Raw genomic sequence first — 19,174 nt, 5'->3', positions numbered from 1 at the left:
GTTTGAGAGCTACTGCGTGGCTTTCAAAAAGGGGAACTACAGTATTTATTTGAATGTATACGCAATGCTACAATAAAAATATACTTTAACACCAACTTTAATTACCTTGTATTTAATAAATAATAATTGTGTAGGACAAATATAGAACTTTCCTAGACCGAGTACAAAAGAAAAAACGTATACATCGCAATTTCGCGATAAATTTGGCATATATCGATAATCATAACGATGGAGTAACATTTGAATAACTGTTTGTTAGGCGGGAAATTCAAATAAAGGAAAAAGTCAATTTTAGTATGTGTGGGATATGCAAAGGAATCCTTTTGAAAATTATTATTTATTATTTTTTAAATTAGTTTCTACATGTTTTTTGGGAAATGATATGTTCATTGTGTTACTGTTCGGTTTTGGTGCAAGGGGCGGGAAATGATGGTTGATTGAGTGTTTACTTTATCTTGGGCACAGTGCGATGTTTTGGGCGTCTGCAAACAAATAAGAAAAACACAAAAATCATAATTTATTTGGGGGGTAAAAAGAAAAATCTCACCATTTGTTGTATCTTAAATGTAACTTTATTTGAATACTTTCGTTTTTGTCTCTTTACTCATTAGGCATATATGTATATATTACGTGTTGTTGTTGTGTGGTTGCATTTTTAGGTCAGTGTACTTAGCCAATGTTCAGTTAACTAGGCATTACTATAGGTATTGTTCATTTGTTACTTGTATTAAATATATATATATATATATATGTATATATATTTATATAAATATGTGTTATATATATGTATGTATTTTATAAAAATCATCGTCTTCGTCGTCATCGTTCTAAGCGCACTCGCTTTCTCATTGTGGGTCGTGGTTAGTTTTCGTTTTATTTAGTTGTTAAATTTGTGGATTACACATATAAAAATAATTTTCTGTTTCATTCATGTCTACGCATTCAAGTATGTGTGTTTGTTTATTTATGCATGTTATGTTGCTGTTAAGTGGTTAAGGGAGTCGCAGATATCTAAAGTATACACTTACTGCTAAAAACCATTAAATAGTCTCTTTAACTCATTCGTTCTTCTTTTTTTATGTTTACTTTTATCCTCTTATCTGCTTTAAGATTACATACAATTAATGCCATTATATTTTAGAATACAAAATGGTTTCGCTTGTATCATATTTGCTCATTATCATAATCGTTATTTATTGTTATTATCATTATTATAATGTTTGTGCTACATATTTGCGTTTTTATTGCTTTAATAGGCGCCTGTATTCTCATAGTACAAAAATTTCCAGTTCCATTTTTCTTCAATTCGTTGAAATCATTCTTATTCTTTTCGTTTTTTAATGTTTTTTTTTTTTTGGTAAAGTAAAGTTACAGATAGCGGGCAAAGTAAATGTTTGATTAATTGTTTCAATTTTTTTTATTCGTTTCTTCCTCAATTCATTTTTGTTTTTTGGCACATTACCGCATTTTGCTGCCATCAATTAAACTTGTCGATTTTGAATTCGCTAAACAAGTGTTCGTTCCATCATCAAATCTTCATAACACATAAACATCACATACTCACAAGTTAAAGTCATTGCGAAACTGAAGTGTGTGTCAAAAACAAGTGAAGCGTGAATATGGACATATTTTGTGGATGTGGGAGTGGTCTTTCATTGTGTTTTAAACTTGGTCAGAATATTATTCTGCACAACCAACGTATTCTCTCTCATATGCATACATTATTTAAGTTAGCAACGTTTTTATTTCATATTAGATAAATAAAAAAATTGTACATTCTTAGCGAGCGCAAATCAGAGAAAAATGCATTTGCTTTTTTGGATATTACACATCGATATTTTTAAAGTTTCATTCTCATCCACATGCTCTGGGTAGATTTTTTTTTTTTTTTTTGTATATATTATTTTTCCTCTTTTTTTAGGTTTCGTTTTTGAAAGTGCTTCAAGAAAAATATTTGTTCTAAAATGTCAGTCTATTGCGCAAGAATCGTCTACTTTTGGTGCTCGGGATTCGTCGTTTCCACACCGAGTTCCTAAATGTTACATTTGTTTTTGCTGTGTGTTTTTGTTTTAAATTGTTTTTTCGCTGTTTTTTTCGACTTGTTTTTTTATATAAAAAAATTCCCTAATATGCATTGCCATTAACATTGCAACAAATGCGACATATTCGCATTGATCTCGTTCGCTGTCCGTTTTCTCGTATTTTCTGTGTGTTGTGTTCGTGTGTGTGTTTGTGTGTGGTGTGTGCAAGTGTTGGTGTCGCGCTGACATTTGATGTTAGCTCGATATAAGACCTACATACAATACATACATATACATCATCATCATCATCATCATACATATGTGCCCGAGAATCTCGGGATCATTCATTGTCACGCTAGTGCCACAAACTACATACTGCTAATTGCTACATCTATTTCCTGGACTACTTCCTGGCTCGATGATAACTACTAGGGGACTTGGGGGAGAAGGTTGTTTTGGATAGTGGGTGGGGGCCGTTTTGGTCAAGGACTTAACCTAGCTTCGTGTACGCGTAGGCGGCGATAACGCCAACCACAACACCTGCCGCAATATATGTGAGTAATGACCTTCGTTTTTTCGCCGCCTGCTGATTGTCCTCGTTTTCGCGCTGCTTTCGCTTGATTTCGTTGACTTTCTGCTCCAGATTCGCTTGGTATTCGGTGCGTTTTCGTCTCTTCAGCTCATCCCCGGAACTACAATAATGATTAATATATGAAATGTGTTGCGATTCAAAATGATTACTTAATGACATACCTCGTTGTCAAATCAATGCCGTTGACCTTGTGCGGCTCGACAGCCGCTGTTGGCTTCTCGCTGTTGGCATTGACATCATCTTCATGCGGTTGCAGCAATGTTACATCACCGTTGGCTGTATCCAATTTGTGTTCGTCAATTGTCTCATACTCCTCCTCATCGTCATCGTCCTCATCATCGTCGTTATCATCATAGTCCTCGTCCTCATCATCGCTATCCGATTCCTGTTCACTGTGCTGTGGTAACGTGGGCAACGGAGGCAATGGCCGATTATTCAATAGACTGTCTGCCACCTCGGCATTAACGATCTCATGCTGATTTATAATAATATTGTTGAGCGCATCTTTGCTGCTCAGCGTCGGCTTCTCGCCGCCGCCGCCGCTTAAGATAATGTCGCTTTCGCCAACAATGCCATCGCCATTGGCATGCGCAGCGCGCATATCGAGGGAGAGAACGCCGCCAGTGTTGGGGGCCAATGGCAAATTGAGGGAATGCGAACGCGGTGGCAATGGCGGCGGTTGTTCGTCCTGTGTGTGCGGTTCCGTATCATTGCTAAGAATCGGCTCCTCTGCCTCAAGAAAGCTCTGCAAAGTGAAGCGTATGAACATGAGATTAGCAAAATAAATGTTGTATGGATATGAAAATGCGCAAAATGTAGTTTAAAGATACTCAAAAAAAACTTGTTGAGAAGAAAAACTACAATGATTACTTTGCAATAATCAACAATAAATTTTTACTACAAAATATTCAACAACAATTGGACAATTTGTAGATTCAACATTGCGCGCAGTTTCTGTGAGAACTTCTATTTGGTATACGTACGGGGTCGTTCAACTTCTTGATGCCCTCAATGATTGCCTGATATGAAAAGTCCAATTGATCGGGTGTCTGTATAAGCCCGAGGCGATAGCTGCGCAGTTTGCACAACACCTTGGCCACATTGCATTCGCCGTATTTATCCACCAGCACCAGGCAACAGTCGACCAGGCAAAAAGTACCAGAGCGACCGATGCCAGCGCTGCAGTGAACGACAGCTGGACCCACATCTTTGTTGAGTGCACCCGAGTCGCGCACCTGTTGCAAGAACTTGAGGAAAGCATCCGGCGAACTGGGTATGCCAAAGTCCGGCCAGGTCGTGTAATGAAACTGCATAACCTCACGGCTCGTTTTCGTTTCGAGATCAGTTAATCTGTAAGAGATAATGTAGAGATTAAATAGGGAAACTTCATAAAAAGGAATGTCTGTGAAACTACCCTCAAAATGGTAAAAGAATTGTCATGAAAATAATACTTAAATCATTGAATAGTTTTCATTATTTGTTTCCTTAAATTGTGCTACGACTGGCATTATTAATCTGTGGTAATTATTTTATTGCCTCATTACCAATTGGGAATCCCAAGGTAAAGCAAATAAGCTCGCTGTACTTTGTTCATCAAATCTTTAAAGAATGTGATTAAAAGGTTTATTAATTTGACATAAAACTATATAATAATACACAACCGTAGCATAAGCAAAAGGTAATTAAATTCAAGGTAAAAATAATAGTTATTGAACCATTTTTAAGTTTACTATACAATTTTCATTAAACCTACAGAAAACTTTAAAGATTCCTTTTGACTTTATAAGGTGGAAGCATTAATGAACTTAATTTGCAAAGCAACACCTAATCAACCTTCTTAACTAGAACATTGCTGAACATATTTAATAGGTTCAGGGATGCTTTCAACTGTCAATCACCAACATTAACATTAAAATCCTAATAATGCATCTAATTAGATTACAGTTTTACCAAGAATTGTGCAATATCAATTACCTAATTGACTGACAATTGAATGATTACTCTTTTTAATTGGCACAACATATGTAATGATGGCAATCAACGTGATGTTATCAGTCAGTCAAGCTAATCTATCTGGGCGATGCTATTAATAGGATTGCATCAGATGACAAACGCGCGCGATTGTCAACGTCAACGTGCCACAGGGTCAACAAAAACAAAAAACTAAACCCATTTTCGCTAGTATTTAAAATCCGGTTTAAACTCACTTGAACCATCGGCGCACAAAGTTCTGATAGTTCTCGCAGCAGATGAGCTCAACGGATAAGTTGACATCGCGCAGATTTAGAGCGTGCTCTGGTCCCAGTTGATCTGGCCAATACAGATGGCATTTGACTTGCTTCTTCTCCATCAGTTTGTTGAGCATAAGAATGGCGCGCGAGTTCTGCTCCCATACCATCAGCCATAGATGCCCCACCGTGTCCAGCAGCGGACCCTGTGTCAGTATATATTGACGATCGGCGCGTTCCAGCTGCAATCAAATATATGTTTGTTACATTTGTTGATTTGAATTAATCAAATTTGTGACTTACTTTCACCAGATTGGCATTGATATAGTCGACATTGCCACGTCTGAGGATAATGCGTGAATGATCGTAGGGATTGACATCTCGATATCTATTCAGGCCTCGATTCTGTGAACGCTCCGATTCCAATGTGGTAAACTGTTGCTCTTTAGCCTCACGGTCGCATACTTCGCACAATTCCTGTAATCACAAAAAGCAGAAATAAAACAATTATGAGTTGCACATTGTTAGTATTCCTGGTGATTCACACAATTCCCCAATTGATTTTTTGGGGATAGCCCTCCCCCACAACAGCGACTGTCATTGGTAATATTGGACTCGCTTCTTATCATGGCCTAGCGACTGCTCAACGTGTGTATGACTAATTGGTCAAAATGTGTGCTCCACGCATACTCCACTCACATTGGTAACAGCATTATCTTTGGCTGCTTATCAGCAGAGCAGAGCATGGTTAGGTTATGGATAGAGTAACATTATCAACAAGTTCAATGTCGCCTGCGACGTCCTCAAGTGATCCTCAATTTATGTCTAGTACTTGGTGCCAATTGCTCCGACACTTTGGCTAAATTTAAACACAATTGAAATTTGCATTTAACGCGTGACTAACAATTTCCCTCTGATGAGACACCACAATTCGCATGTTCATTGTTACTGTCAGAGTTATTTTGATATGCAGCAGCAGCAGCAACGGCAGCGTCAAAAATCAGCTGTTAATTGTCAGCTTGTCATTAAGTAGGTGAATCAGTTCGTCAAGTCGCGACGCCACTCCCCGATAATCAGTGCGTCGCAAATTGAGGCTGACGACTGACTTCCAGTGTTATGAAATTGCAATTGCAATTACAAAGAAACATTGCCCGATAACACGCATCAGACAGTTCTCAGAGTTAAGCGAGAATTCACTCGAAGCAGACGACACAAAACGAAATCATCTCTTGTGGGCCTAAAATGCAGCGAGTGATTATCGTTACTGTAACTGTTACCAGCAGTTGCTTCGTTATCAGTCAACAGCAAGTGCAAAAACTGCAGACCATCGAGTTTGCTCGGCTTTGATATATTCACTTTAAAGGGAATTCCAAGCATGATTGCCGTTTTTCAAAATTATCTGGGGAACCACTTTAACTCAAGTTTATTATACGATGAAATGCAATTTTCACAAATTATTGAGAATAAGATTATTTATTTATATAAAAAAAAAAAAAGTTTGCCGAACGTTGAACTATTTTCCAAGGAATAGACTTCTATTTCTTTTCCAATAAGAGTCCTCATAATATAGTCTTCAGTCTATAGTGCACTAAGAATAGTGTTTGAAATGTTATTTTATAATTTTACTCAAATGTACCCCTACATTAAGTCATAATAATAAAAAAAGCAGAAAGTGTAGCAAAGAAATTTGGAAAAAAAATTTTTTTTTGATTATTAGGAATCTTGCCACCGAATTTGCTAAAATCCCTGAGGTCTGATTATTCGACAACCAAGATTTTGTTTTTGTTTCCAGAAGCTACCTTATATATTATATTATATTGTTCTTATTTAGAACTTCAATATACTGCAATCACAAATGGTGATCAAGAAAATATAAGAATATAACTTCAGGCAGATATATTTATACAGCCATGCCTGAAATACATTTCCTAGTTGTCACTAAGTTTAAATACCTTATGAGTAATGGCTATTAAAAGCGATTCACTTGATGCACCGCAACTTGAAGTGCATATTTCAAGTAATTACATTAATCTGCCGCAAATAATAGCTGCTTACTTTACAGTTTACTCTTTATGCTTTTTGATTATTCAGGTGACCCCCTACCTCCCTCCCTCCCTTTGCTCTTCCAAGTATATCTGCATTGTTGACATGCAACAGTTGTGAAATCTGTTGCAACAAGAAATTGCAGTCAGAATTTCCAGAGCATGGCCAAAGCAATGGGGAACTCGGCTAACAGATACCTCTAGTCATCAAAATTACTCATGCTTATGGATGAGTCATTTGGTTTACAGTGAATTTACCCCACTCATAATGAGTGTTACAGGGTATGCAAATTGCATACGGCATAAATTGCAAATGGCGCACAACAAGCACCGTTACTTTACTTGTTACTCTTCTGCTTGTTGTCATAGGCAAGAAAAAAAGCTCCCTCGACTAAAACAAAAAGAAAACTGTATTAAAGTGCGCATAAAGCATAACAATTTAAACAGTTTTTGCTCGAGTTATTATTGTTATTGTTATTATTATTTTTGCGCAGTCATAATTCATTGGAAACGTTCAATTGTACAAAAGAAAATGCTTTCAAGCGAAAACAATTAGGATACTGCTGTTCAAGCTTGGCTTCGTCGTTGTATTATTACGGATTTAGTTGGAAAATTAGATTATCCTCGCACAGCGCGCATAAAGAAAGGAGCCAAAAGGAACAACGAAGAAGGGGCCAACCAACAACAACAACAACAAATTGCGTTCATTACACAAAAAACTCAAGCATGCAAGAGGGAGACGGAGATAGAGACAGAGACCGTGTCAGAGAGAGATACGCAGGCAATGTCATCCTAACTGCGAAGTTAAATTCCGTGAAATCCAAATTCAAGTGAGTGGCAAAGACAACGACGACGACGATGAAGCGGGCACAACAACAACATTGGCAGCAGCAACAGCTGAAGACACATTTCGCCGGAACTGGTCATAAAGCAGAAACTCCAGCTCAGTTTAGCTCGGAAGGCAAAAGAAAAGAAACCCAGGCCAGGCCCAAAAGCCAGACGTTGCTGCCCTTTTGTGAAGAATTACTCATATGTATGTGTATGTGTGTGTGTGTATGCGTATGTGCTTATGCGTGTGAAAAATACTTTCGACTACTTGCAGCGGTAAATGCAAAAACTTTTTGAGCGAAAGCTCATCTCGAACCCTTCACACATTGCAAAGATTTCGCACTAACTGAATCCCCTTTCTCCCCCCCATCCTATCTAACTATTTGATTGAGTGATTTACGGCATGCAAAATACTGAGTTTGTTAGTTGCAGTCCAATTATCAACAGACAGCAATCAAAACAAATGAAATCCAAAACATATACTACACACACATCCATAGTTTATGTGTGTGTTTCCTAGAACTCTACACGAATCGAATGCCGACAAGAAATTCGCGGAACTTCCAAATGCTTGCGAGCAAACGCGGCCTTTTATCAATAATAATAATAAAAAAAAAACATTGTTTTTTTTTTGGCAATCTTAATCGTAAACTCTCTTGCGTCGAGTGTGAATTTATCATTATTCCAGGTACTCATAGCGAGCGGCGCAAAGTCTAGAAGAAAATGGCCACTGTAATCATCAAGAACACACAAAAATTTTGAGCGAATTGCAAGGCAAGGAAAGAGAAAAAAAGCAGAACAGCAAAACAGCATCCAAGAGCACAAAAAACACGAGAGAGCGCATGCAAAGTGCAGCAGGTGAGCGTAAGTATGCATGTGTGTGCGAATGAGTGACTGCTCCATGTGTGTGTGTGTGTTTGAGAGAATGTGCCTGTAACATTTTTTGGGCAAACGTTGCGCGAGCGCCACAAACTCAAGCCAAAGACTGAAGTTGGGCTGCTGCTGCTGTTCTGTTGCTCCGCTGACCAATGCTGCCGACACCAAAAGCTACAAATACAAGCGCACGCTCACATGACAGCAACAACAACAACAATAATAGCGCAGTGGGGCTGACCGTGAGTGAGCGGCGTGTCTACACAGCCACACACATGCAAACATAGGTATAACCATGTAGTGGTTGCGCTGTGTGTGTGTTGGTGGCATCGGCATCTGCAGAAGCCTTTTGCGCACTCATCACATTTTCGTGGAAATCGAATCAAAAAGGAATAAAAATTGTATGTGCGTCTCCGTCTGAGAGTGTTATACACAAACACACACATTGCCATATTCAAATAGGAGTGTGTGTGGATACATGAATGTGTGTTGTATCAGTCTGTTTGCTGCTTCTTCTTGCCAATAGCTGTTGTTTTTTTTTGTCTACAATATGCATATGTATGCAGTATGTGTGTTGCACTCACCTTGTAGAACCGATGCCATCCCGATCCAGTTTTTTTGTCATTATATTCCTGTTCAATTTTAAGCCTAGCGGGCGTATTATCCTTTGTGGGCGCTGCTGTCGTTGTCGCCTTCTCACTCATTGTGCACTTGATTTGATTGTTTTAGTTACTTTGGAATTTGTATTAATTTAGTAACGTTGCTTGCTTGCTTGTTTTTTTACTTTTCGATTCAATTCGTTGCGTTATTTTTTTTTTATTTTCGACACACCGACAACACACGACTGAGCCGAGTAAATAGTGCGTAAGAAAAATTCGACTACAACGACGGCAACGGCGACGACGACGGAGGCGACGGTGGTTCTTCTGTTGTCTGTTGCTATCTCGCTGACTGGTTGGCTGGCTGCCCCTCTAGTTTTAGTTGGCGTGTTGTTTTAGGCTAGCGGCGGCAATTGTATATTAAATATGCATATGTATAACTAAGTACAATCGATTGCAATTTGCCACATTATTCACAATATTCTTCACCACGTTAAAACAGCAGCAAATGCGTGCGTTTTTGTTTGTTTAGTTTTGATTAGTAATGTTTTTTTCTCTCGCTTTTTTCTTTCCGCAAATTAGCAGCAATGAGAGACCGCAATTGCAAATGATAGAAGTGCTATTTTGTGGAGAAAAATATACCAATATACCGCACTCATTATTACAAACTTGGTAACACTTTACTAGGTGTGGGAGGAATTTTACAAACATTTATGTTCGAAAATGCGTAACTAGATGAGCAACTAAGAAACTAAAGCTCGCCTAGTCGATTTACGATTTAAAGCCCATACTTAAATTCATTAGGATATTATAACAAAATTAATTGTTTTGAAATAAAGCGAAATCGAGTAAAATTTTTTTCAGTGGAATGGAATTGAAAGGCAGGTAGGTATATTTCAGTATATTTATTCCAATAAGAATGTAATGAACTATGAATGTTGCGACGATCAACAAAATATAGACCAGCTATTTTTGAAAACAGTTTAACAAAATGCAACTTAATTATTGGAAAACTATTCAATTTGTTTTGGTATTTTGAAGCAATATGAAATTTGAAATGATTTAATAAATATATATTTGTCAGCCCTGATAGATTAGCATGGGCAGTATGCCTCAAACTGTGCAATTGTATGGGGAAAGATTTGGGGATATCACAATTATTTAGAATTATGAATTAAAACAGAAATGTTCCAATTAATGTATTATTTATTATCTTATTAGCACCGAAAAATAAAAACTAAAACTGGTAACGATTTATTGATTGTGGAATCGATTCAATCGATTGTTTAAGCCCAATAGGAACATAACCAGATAAACGTTAATATTGATGGAATTGGTTTGAATAAGAGGTAATATATTTTACTAGCATACCAATCTTAACAAAATTGTAATGGTTACTAGCGACTATGAAATTTTTTCGGTTTTTAAAAATGTGAACGTTTGTTCTAAGGGGAAATTCAAAAGCTGCGCCTGTTTAAAAATTATACCAATCGCTAATGTAAATCTGGTATTATTTAGTAGATTATTTCAAAGTATATTGGTTTTATTTTGAATATTTTTTACAGTCAGCTGGTTGCACAATAAATAAATTATGTTAAAAACGCGCATTTTTCGCTTAATACGTGATCAACGTTTAAGCGTGCCAATTTTACGTGGCTTTCATCATGAATTCACCAAGCCAGAGCCGCAACCGTCAAAAGTAAAGAACGAACTTACTGATAAGCAACAAGAACTCAGCTCATTTTTTGTGGCTGGCGGCGTGCAAGATAAATACAAAGTGTTCCGTGATGAGGAGGCCACCGAGATCTTTGATGTCGAAGAGGCACGCTACCGGGAACGTGAGCTGGAAGTTGACACTGCAGAGGATCAATACATGGGCCTGAATTTAAAGCGTGAGTAGGAGAAGTAAACTCTTATCACTTGTTGCTTACTTTTTTGTGCCTTAATCCATAGGCGGAGTACATGGCGTGTTTGATGTGGAGGATCTCGTGGAGTTGCTGCGCAAGGAGAATGTCGATGACATATTTGTGTGCTATGTGCCGGAGGAGCTAAAGTATGTGGATCATTTGGTTGTCTGCAGTGCACGTAGCTATCGCCATATGTTGGCCACAGCAGGATTTGTGCGTCGCATGTTCAAAATCAAGCGCTCCAAGGGTGACCTGTTGCCACGCATTGAGGGCGAAAAGAGTCACGACTGGATGGCCATGGATTTGGGTGCGTTTATATTAAATATTTTTTAAACAATTGCTAATTATTTGCGCATTTTTCTAGGCAACATTGCGCTACACATTTTTTCGCCCAAGGCACGCGAGGAATACGATTTGGAGTCCCTGTGGGCCATTGGCTCCCAATACGATACAGAAAGTCAAAAGCCACAGCAACCCATGGGCAACATGTTTATGGCTCCATTGCCCAAGTCAGAAACGTAAAATAAAACCCCACAAATGTGTGCTTAAGGAGAGCGTAATGTATTTGTTATGTTGATGACACCTGCGTCTACCAAACAACAGCATCGTCGCTCAGTTTTTTGTGGAAATCATAGAGACTGGGAAAGACATGATTGCGATTAATGTCCACACCATATTTCTTGGCCAAATACGAATAGCTTTTCTCATGCACCAAAGCCGCATGCCAACCCGCCTCCCTGGCGCCCAAATAATCTGTGGTTGGTCCATCGCCAATGTGCAAACACTCCGCTGGCTTCAATTCCTTCAATCCCGACTCGGCCATGGCGCGCTCAAAGATGGCAGCTTGTGGCTTCTCCGCCTGAGCAGCGTAAGAGTTGAGAGCAAAGTCCAGGTATTGCTCCAGCTTTGTGTTTCGCAGCAGCACATCGAGACGTGGATCAAAGTTGGCCACAACACCCACACGACATGGCTTCCCGGATTGTGCATGCTGGCGCAATTGCTTGAGCAGATCAATGCTGCCATTGCATGGCTGCCAGCAGATCGAAGTTTTGTAAAGTTCGAGCAAATGATTAGCAAAGTCGTCCAACTTTGCCTCGGGTATCGGTGCGCCGCTCTCAGCAAAAGTGCCTGGCAAAATACGCAAACAAACAATTGGAATTTGCTTTGCACTTTGAACACTTGAGAGGAGAGCTGCAGTTTATCGCTTACCTGCTATCAGCTGACGCCACCAATGCTGCCATTCAAGTCGCGGCGATGTTTCTCTGCCAAAGTTCGGATAGTCGCGGTTCATCTTGTACCTGAGAGAGATTTGCATTCGGAGTTGATTTAAGGATGGCATTTCAAATTTTTATAGTGTATTCCTACCAGTTGGCCTTGTAGTTCTTGGCCAGTTCGTTGTTATCACAGCGTGCGCCAAAGAGCGCTCCAATCTCACCATATTGCTTGCCAGGACTGGTGCGAAATTGCAATAATGTATTTGTTACATCAAAGGTTATCAAGCGAAAACGATTCAAGCTGCGCATCTTTGCTAGGGGTCTCTCTATATATAAAGTCAATATTTTTTAATGGCCTGACACCGATTAACTTGTTGATTTTCGCCTGCGTTGCGTTAGACGGCGATTCTCGTACTACGTGTGTCGAGTCCCCCCATAATTGTTTTCTATGTCCGCTGCGCTGTCGCTGCCGCTGCTGCTTCTGCTGCTGCTGCTGTTTTCTTATCAGCTGCGGATTTATACATAAATCTTTTTCTCTGTATGCGTTCGGTTTGGTTTATATCTCTCTAGCTTATTAATGACAACATCTCATAACTGGCTAAGCTTATCAGGGCAGTAGCCTATGGTAATAAGCTTAGTATTGATTTCGGATTGCCATTGTCCCAATAGATAAACAATAACAATAATAGTCTCTTATCAGTTGCAAGTTGAACAGCCCGCGATAACTTGAAAGTGCTGCCAACTTGTTGAAAAAATACTCACCACTGCTTGCGGTCACACTGCTGTAAAAGTTTAGCGCAGTTTGGCAGCACTTGTAGCATTCATTTTGGTATTTAGCCAAGACACAAACCAGCGCATGCAGCCGCGTAATTCAAAATTTGAATTGTATTGTGCAACGTTCGTTTCATTCTCGTTTAGCTGTTCGCATTTCGAGGTCGAACGCAACAGTCGGCGACATTTTGGCAAAACAAAAATAAATAAACGGAAAAAAACAAAATGTGTAAAAGAAACTTCGCATATGGCAGACGTGTCAGTTTTATTAATGCTCGTGGGAAGCAACAACAATTGGCAAAAAGCAGCAAAGGCAGCAACAACAAAAGCAGCAGCACGTATCTGCTGTTTTGACCTACCGAGCAACGTTGTCTACCTGCCCCTAAAACTTTTGCCGGCTCTCAACATTGTGCACTTGGCGTGGCCACAATTATGATTAACAATCTGCTGATCAGCTGAGCAAAAAACAAAAATAATAATTTACAATTTGTTAATGGAATTCCTGCACACAACTGTCGACGACGACGATGAGTTGTGTTACTATGCAAAGTGTTTTTAATTATGTTTGCTAGCGTATTCACGCTTCGGTGTGTTGGACTTTTTGCGGCATTTTGTCGCTTGATTGGATCCGGTTGCCTTTTGGTGTGCATTCGTCGAGGACCAATTACAAATGAAAATTGGCGATGAAAGTAGCGGACAGCCAAATTTGTATCCTTTTATTGGCCAACGAGCGGCATAAAATATAAAGCACACACAGATGCGCAAATATACACTCACACACACACAGACAGACATGCCGTATAAGGCATGCGGCGAAATTCCAGTGAAAACACACATAAAAATAACAAAAGCATAAATTCATTCATACCCAAAGCGGCGGCGTCGACGTCGCCGACAACGTCGACGGCGGTGGTTGCAACGACAGCTTCCAACAATAGCCCCAAACCCAATGGACCAAAAGTGCTGTCCAATGCTATCACACACACACACACACACACACACACACACACACACACACACACACAGTCTTAACTTCTTTGTTGTGTGCACTTTAAGCTTTATGCGGGGATCGTTTTGGATTCTTGTTGTGGTCGGCAATTCTGTTCTCTTGATTTCTGTTGACTCGCGAAGCGCGCGCGCGCCCACAAAAAGCCAGCAATAAGCAAAAAGAGTAATCTAGTCGATATTGCGCGACTGCTAGATACGCTGTAATACAAATAAAAAATTTGAAATTTGTTAGTTTTGAATTGCCAATGATGGAGCTATGAAGGATTGAATCCACCAGCTACAAAAGGTGAATTTTTAGTTATTTAACTTAAATTGTCTTTAAGATATGGATAATTCTATCGTCGGACAACAGAATGAATTTTCTATTATGAATTCAATCCCTAAAATCAGTTTTTTATTTATATGTTCTCTAAAAAGTCATATATTTTTTTTCTGATATTATTTTTCTTTACATTTAATATTAATTTTCTATTTTTTGTTTATTAATATCTTTTACCCCTAAAATCTAATATACTATGTTCTACTTTGATTTTCTCAAGTTTTTTATTTATTGTTCTCTAAAAAGTCGTGTATTTTGTTACTATTATTTTTCATTAAATTATTAAATTTATTTCTTCCTTTTTTGTATGTTTTGTTCCTTCACTATTATATTTTAAATTATTATAAAAAGAAAAAGTCCCATTGGTATATAGTATTATAAATCCAAATCTATTTCTAAAATAGAAATAATATTAATACAAAATATTTTAAGATTATATTCAACGAAATCGTACTCTATACTCTCACCACCTGGAAGCAATGTGTACGCTTCCAGTCAAGCTACCCGATTTGATGCACACTTGGAAAGGTTTACAGGGTATCACATATGTCTGCTTATTTCATCTTTTGACTGCGCCCAGTTCGCAGCACTTTTGGTATTTGCCAATTTTGTTCGTTTTCGCTATAAATAAAGTATCAATTTGCCTCAGCAAGGTTTTTTGTTAGGTTCAAGTTTCTATGGAAAGGGCAACAACGTCCAAAAAGATACAAACACCTAAAAAAAAAATAACCACACTGAGTAAATTCCACACATACCAACGATATGGAGAACTAACGTTCTTCAGATGCTGTTTTGGTAGGGCCAACGATGAATGCAGCAATATTTTGTCTTGTCTTGGCCCCCAAAAAATGAACGTGATACCAAGAAAAGGCGAGGTATTAATGGAATTTATTAAAAACTTCATTTTGCGCATTGACAATGTCATTTTAGGTATTCGCATTTAATCAACTTGCAGAATGTATTTAAATCTAATTACTTATTTAGATGGGCAACAAGTGTGATAGAACAGGATAGGAATGATGTTAAATTTACTGTGAATTCTAATTGGTAGAGAATCTTATTTGTATAAAAAAGCTCATATTATTTAAAATGATTATTATCAATATCAAAATCGAATTACTTATTTAGATGTGCAAGAGGTGTTGATAGAAAAAACTAAGGGCATTTTTTAATGTTATTTAAAAATTGGGCAAGTAGTTAAATTTTTGTCATTATTATATTGCAAATTTACTATGAATATTAATTTGTCTAGAATTGTATTTGCTTAGAAATTTAGAAATATATAAATAATTTTATTCATATTTACAATTTACTTAAAAAGCGACTTTTTGTATAGACAATCTTATAAACTTGAAACATTAGCAATGCAATTTTTTTTACCAAAAAATAATAAAGGCAATTTATAGAAAACATTTAACTTTAGAATATTGTTTTATAAAAAACAGCTCATTTATAATACTTTAATAATTTTCGTATAACTACAATAATTAATATTTGTTCTTATATGTATTATATTTAGCTCAATCTTTAGTTTTTTAATATATAGAAATACTCATTGCTAATGTTAATTGCTATCAGAGAACTTGAAGTCATTTATTTGCTAAATTTTTTTAAATTGAATTCATTTACAACAATTTTTTATTATTTTCGCCACTGCAGAAATAAGTATTAAATGTAAAATTATTAAATTATTTTTAAGAAATTATTATTCTAAATGTTTTATTATTAATATGAGAGAATTCCATTCATAATAGATTCTGAACAGACTATATGATATTTTTTACTCGGATTTTATATAGTTTATCAATAAACTTATTAAAAATATTCTGCTAAATAAAAATGTAAGAAATAGTTTACAGTATTTTAATATTTAATACTTTCTTCATTAAGACTTGCTCGTTTAATACATTTAATACATTTAAATCACGAATTTAGGATAATTTGACAACAGTCTACCTTTTAAATGAATCTATTAAAAATGTAAGAACATTTTATTTAGACATTTATTATGTTCTTAATTTGTAAATTTCTTATTAAATTTGTACATAAGTAAGTAAGTATGAAGTATGTATGAAGTATGTAATTTACAAATTTACATTGTTTTTCTTAAGATCCTTTGTTATCAGCGCTTAAACCAAAAAATAAAAGAAATGTTCAATTACATTAAGCTGTGCGAGCAGCGGCATAATTTGCAGTTGGATAACTCGGCGATTTACTGACATATGTTAAGTCCTACCCAATGATTAGTATTTACCTTCTTTTTAACGCCAACTACTTCAGTTGCAAAAAATTAAAAAAGCAGCGAAGAAAGACTGAACACAAAAAAAACAGCAGAAAATACAAAAAAAAGGCCGCCCAACTTTCAACAAAAACTTTCCCAAGAAAATTAACCAAGCAACCAACTCAAGCAAGTCAAGTCAAGCTGAGTCGAGTCGAGTCGAGTTGAGTTGAGTCGAGTTGAGGCAAAACCAAAGCAAAGTAAACCTAACCAAGGCAAGCTGAGGCAAGGCAAAGCCAAGTCAAGCAGCCAAAGCAGCCAAGCTAGCCAACCAAGCAACCAATAATAATAAAGTCAATGACTCCCATGGAATTTCATGTTGGCCCTTTTCGAAATGTGTCTGCCAGTCCGTCTGTCTGTCCGTCCGACAGTCGGTCGGCCCAACTTCAACTCCAACTCCAACTCCAAGTTCGACTCCAACTCTGTCTGGCCGACTGGCTGCCTGACTGCCTTTTAATATTATCTGCACTTTGGGTCTTTGGCTGCCGCCGCCGCCGCTTTTTGTTGTTGTTGGTTGCTGGTTGCTGTTGTTGTTGCTGGTTGCTGCTGCAGCAGTTGTTGTTTTGATTGGTCGTTTTAACCTGTTTGCGAATTTCTACCATGTTAATAAATAATTTTTAGGAGGATTCGCTTGTAGCGCTTAGGAGCTGACTGCGCGCTTGCGCCTTCGCCTTTTGCCTTCTGCCTGCGCCCTCTCAGCTTGCCACTCGCTGTGGCAGCAACAGCAGCAGCAGCAAAAGTACCGCACCAGCAGCGCCAGCGCCATCAGTAGCCGCAGATTGCCTTGGACTTCGACTTTACTCCCTTCTGCCCAGTGGCAGTCCACAAAACGGATTAGGTCTGGCTTCTTGTGGTTGAAACACACCGCCACCGCCACCGCCATCGCCTCAGCCACCGCCTCCGCCTACTTCATGCTGCATGCCACAAGCTCTCTGCAGCGGACTCGCCCACTAACTAACCACTTTTGTGCACCAAGTTCATTTGCTGATGCACAAATAGTTCAACAGTAGAACATGAACTGAAACTTTTCTTAACGTGTTGTAAATGCCATTTTAAATGATTCAAAAGACGATAAAAATATAGAAATTTATTTATTTTATTTAAAAAGTATGTTCTCAATTTCTCAATCTATTTACAACTTTATATTTACAAATTGTATGAGACATTATTTACAAATTTATATAGATTATTTACAATTATATTATATTTTATAACATTGTTATTTAGCTTATTGTTTTTAATTGTTGATGAATTTACTTTGATAATATGTTCTAATTAATTTATATTTTTGCTCTATCATCAACATATTTGCACATTTTTCTCCTTTGCACTTTTCATTTCATCTTGTATAATATGTGTTTTTAACGCATATGTCAAATTCTTTATGTGTTGCAAATGATTTGTTATTAAACTCTGGATGACACTCCTGGATGCCAGTCCTGTAAATAATTCAAGGAAAAAGTAAGTCTTGCAGTTCTTTGGCTCCTATATCTCCTTAGCTCCAGAAAGTATGCTATGCAAAAGTAAATAATATAGCTAAATAATGTTGTGACTAATTAGTTGAGTAGTATAGATCAAATAAACGATTTGATAATCATATTCATAATTTTACAATAATTTAATACCTTACCTAGTACTAAATCTATAAAAAACACAATTCGTCGTAGCTAGCTGAAGGATAATATATCTAGATCATATAGAGAATGCGTTTTTATATTTATTTCATACTAGCTTAAAGGGTTCCTAGTGATTTAACTTGTGCTTTATTAAGCTAAAATTTAATTACACTTTAATTAAAGGATGAGATGCAAAACAAGTGCATATAAGGACTAGGTACATACCTTCAAGAATTTATGTTCAAATAGCCCTGAAGTATGCAATGAATAAGTAAATGAATCGGTTTAAAATCCAATTTTGAATTATAATTTATATTGGTTATTATCAGTGTCGACACTATCCAAAAGATTCTAAATAAAGATGAACCCTATAACTCTTGATTAGCATTTTAGGAGCTAAGAATGCTTTTGCAATTATTGTTCTGATTTAAGATAATTGGCAAAATTAACAAATTCTAAGACAAATTGAAAAATATTTATTTAAGATACATACTTTTTCGTAAAACAGAAAGAGTTCCTAAACTTAATTTTAGCTCTAAATTTAGTGCAAATCCAGAGCTCTAAGAATAACCTTAACTTATTTTTAAAATTTGGTCACTTTATGTTTTTTTCACTGTCAATAATATAGCTTGCTACAAATTCCGTCAAAGAATTACCTATATGTTATATTTATTTTTTTCCTGTTTCCTGCATCCGAACTAATTATAATAATAAACAGTGAAGAATTCGTACGATCTAAAGAAAATAATTTCCATAGCTTCATATGAAAAATGTAAAATGAATAATACAAATTTTATATTAGCTAATAATTTTCCAATTAAAGTTTACTCTATTTATGATAATTTTTGGTGTTGCATAAAAGTGATTTTCTTCAGCTT

The 19,174-nt window shown here is 36.9% G+C and overlaps 3 protein-coding genes across 4 annotated transcripts; 1 reads left to right on the top strand and 2 right to left on the bottom strand.

The window, feature by feature from the left end:
• Positions 1 to 299: 299 nt before the first annotated feature.
• On the bottom strand, positions 300 to 9,775 carry LOC117568120 (tyrosine-protein phosphatase non-receptor type 61F). 2 transcript variants are annotated; one of them, XM_034248523.2, is made up of 7 exons: positions 9,169 to 9,775; positions 5,145 to 5,318; positions 4,821 to 5,083; positions 3,597 to 3,963; positions 2,775 to 3,358; positions 2,588 to 2,713; positions 300 to 482 (listed from the first exon to the last, which is right to left on the bottom strand). In XM_034248523.2, exons 1-7 carry the CDS (start codon positions 9,286 to 9,288, stop codon positions 446 to 448), a joined length of 1,671 nt encoding a protein of 556 aa, XP_034104414.1. In that variant the 5' UTR covers positions 9,289 to 9,775; the 3' UTR covers positions 300 to 445. The 2 variants fall into 2 exon arrangements, with proteins under 2 accessions (XP_034104414.1, XP_034104413.1); XM_034248522.2 differs by lacking the exon at positions 300 to 482 and having other exon boundaries at positions 1,041 to 2,713.
• Positions 9,776 to 10,740: 965 nt separating this feature from the next.
• On the top strand, positions 10,741 to 11,644 carry LOC117570777 (mitochondrial assembly of ribosomal large subunit protein 1). The gene is made up of 3 exons (XM_034252614.2): positions 10,741 to 11,075; positions 11,137 to 11,397; positions 11,455 to 11,644. The coding sequence occupies exons 1-3, from the start codon at positions 10,775 to 10,777 to the stop codon at positions 11,610 to 11,612; spliced, it is 720 nt and encodes a 239-aa protein (XP_034108505.1). The 5' UTR covers positions 10,741 to 10,774; the 3' UTR covers positions 11,613 to 11,644.
• LOC117570776 (rhythmically expressed gene 2 protein) lies at positions 11,631 to 12,731 on the bottom strand. Its single transcript, XM_034252613.2, has 3 exons — positions 12,456 to 12,731; positions 12,300 to 12,388; positions 11,631 to 12,218 (listed from the first exon to the last, which is right to left on the bottom strand). The coding sequence occupies exons 1-3, from the start codon at positions 12,611 to 12,613 to the stop codon at positions 11,680 to 11,682; spliced, it is 786 nt and encodes a 261-aa protein (XP_034108504.1). The 5' UTR covers positions 12,614 to 12,731; the 3' UTR covers positions 11,631 to 11,679.
• Between the last annotated feature and the right edge of the window lie 6,443 nt (positions 12,732 to 19,174).

Source organism: Drosophila albomicans, chromosome 3, assembly GCF_009650485.2.
Source record: "Drosophila albomicans strain 15112-1751.03 chromosome 3, ASM965048v2, whole genome shotgun sequence".
Classification (NCBI taxonomy): Eukaryota; Metazoa; Arthropoda; class Insecta; order Diptera; family Drosophilidae; genus Drosophila; species Drosophila albomicans.
The sequence above is the reverse complement of the archived record's forward strand: the minus strand, read 5'-3'. Positions and strand labels throughout refer to the sequence as shown.

Excerpts from the sequence above, each read along its gene's own strand:
- LOC117568120 (XM_034248522.2), bottom strand. The coding sequence starts at position 9,288 with ATGAGTGAGAAGGCGACAACGACAGCAGCGCCCACAAAGGATAATACG. Across the intron at positions 3,964-4,820 it reads TTTGTGCGCCGATGGTTCAA|ATTAACTGATCTCGAAACGA; the intron begins GTGAGTTTAAAC and ends TATCTCTTACAG. Across the intron at positions 3,359-3,596 it reads TCAAGAAGTTGAACGACCCC|AGCTTTCTTGAGGCAGAGGA; the intron begins GTACGTATACCA and ends TTCACTTTGCAG.
- LOC117570777 (XM_034252614.2), top strand. The coding sequence starts at position 10,775 with ATGTTAAAAACGCGCATTTTTCGCTTAATACGTGATCAACGTTTAAGC. Across the intron at positions 11,076-11,136 it reads CATGGGCCTGAATTTAAAGC|GCGGAGTACATGGCGTGTTT; the intron begins GTGAGTAGGAGA and ends CTTAATCCATAG. Across the intron at positions 11,398-11,454 it reads CTGGATGGCCATGGATTTGG|GCAACATTGCGCTACACATT; the intron begins GTGCGTTTATAT and ends GCATTTTTCTAG.
- LOC117570776 (XM_034252613.2), bottom strand. The coding sequence starts at position 12,613 with ATGCGCAGCTTGAATCGTTTTCGCTTGATAACCTTTGATGTAACAAAT. Across the intron at positions 12,389-12,455 it reads AAGAACTACAAGGCCAACTG|GTACAAGATGAACCGCGACT; the intron begins GTAGGAATACAC and ends AATCTCTCTCAG. Across the intron at positions 12,219-12,299 it reads GTGGCGTCAGCTGATAGCAG|GCACTTTTGCTGAGAGCGGC; the intron begins GTAAGCGATAAA and ends GTATTTTGCCAG.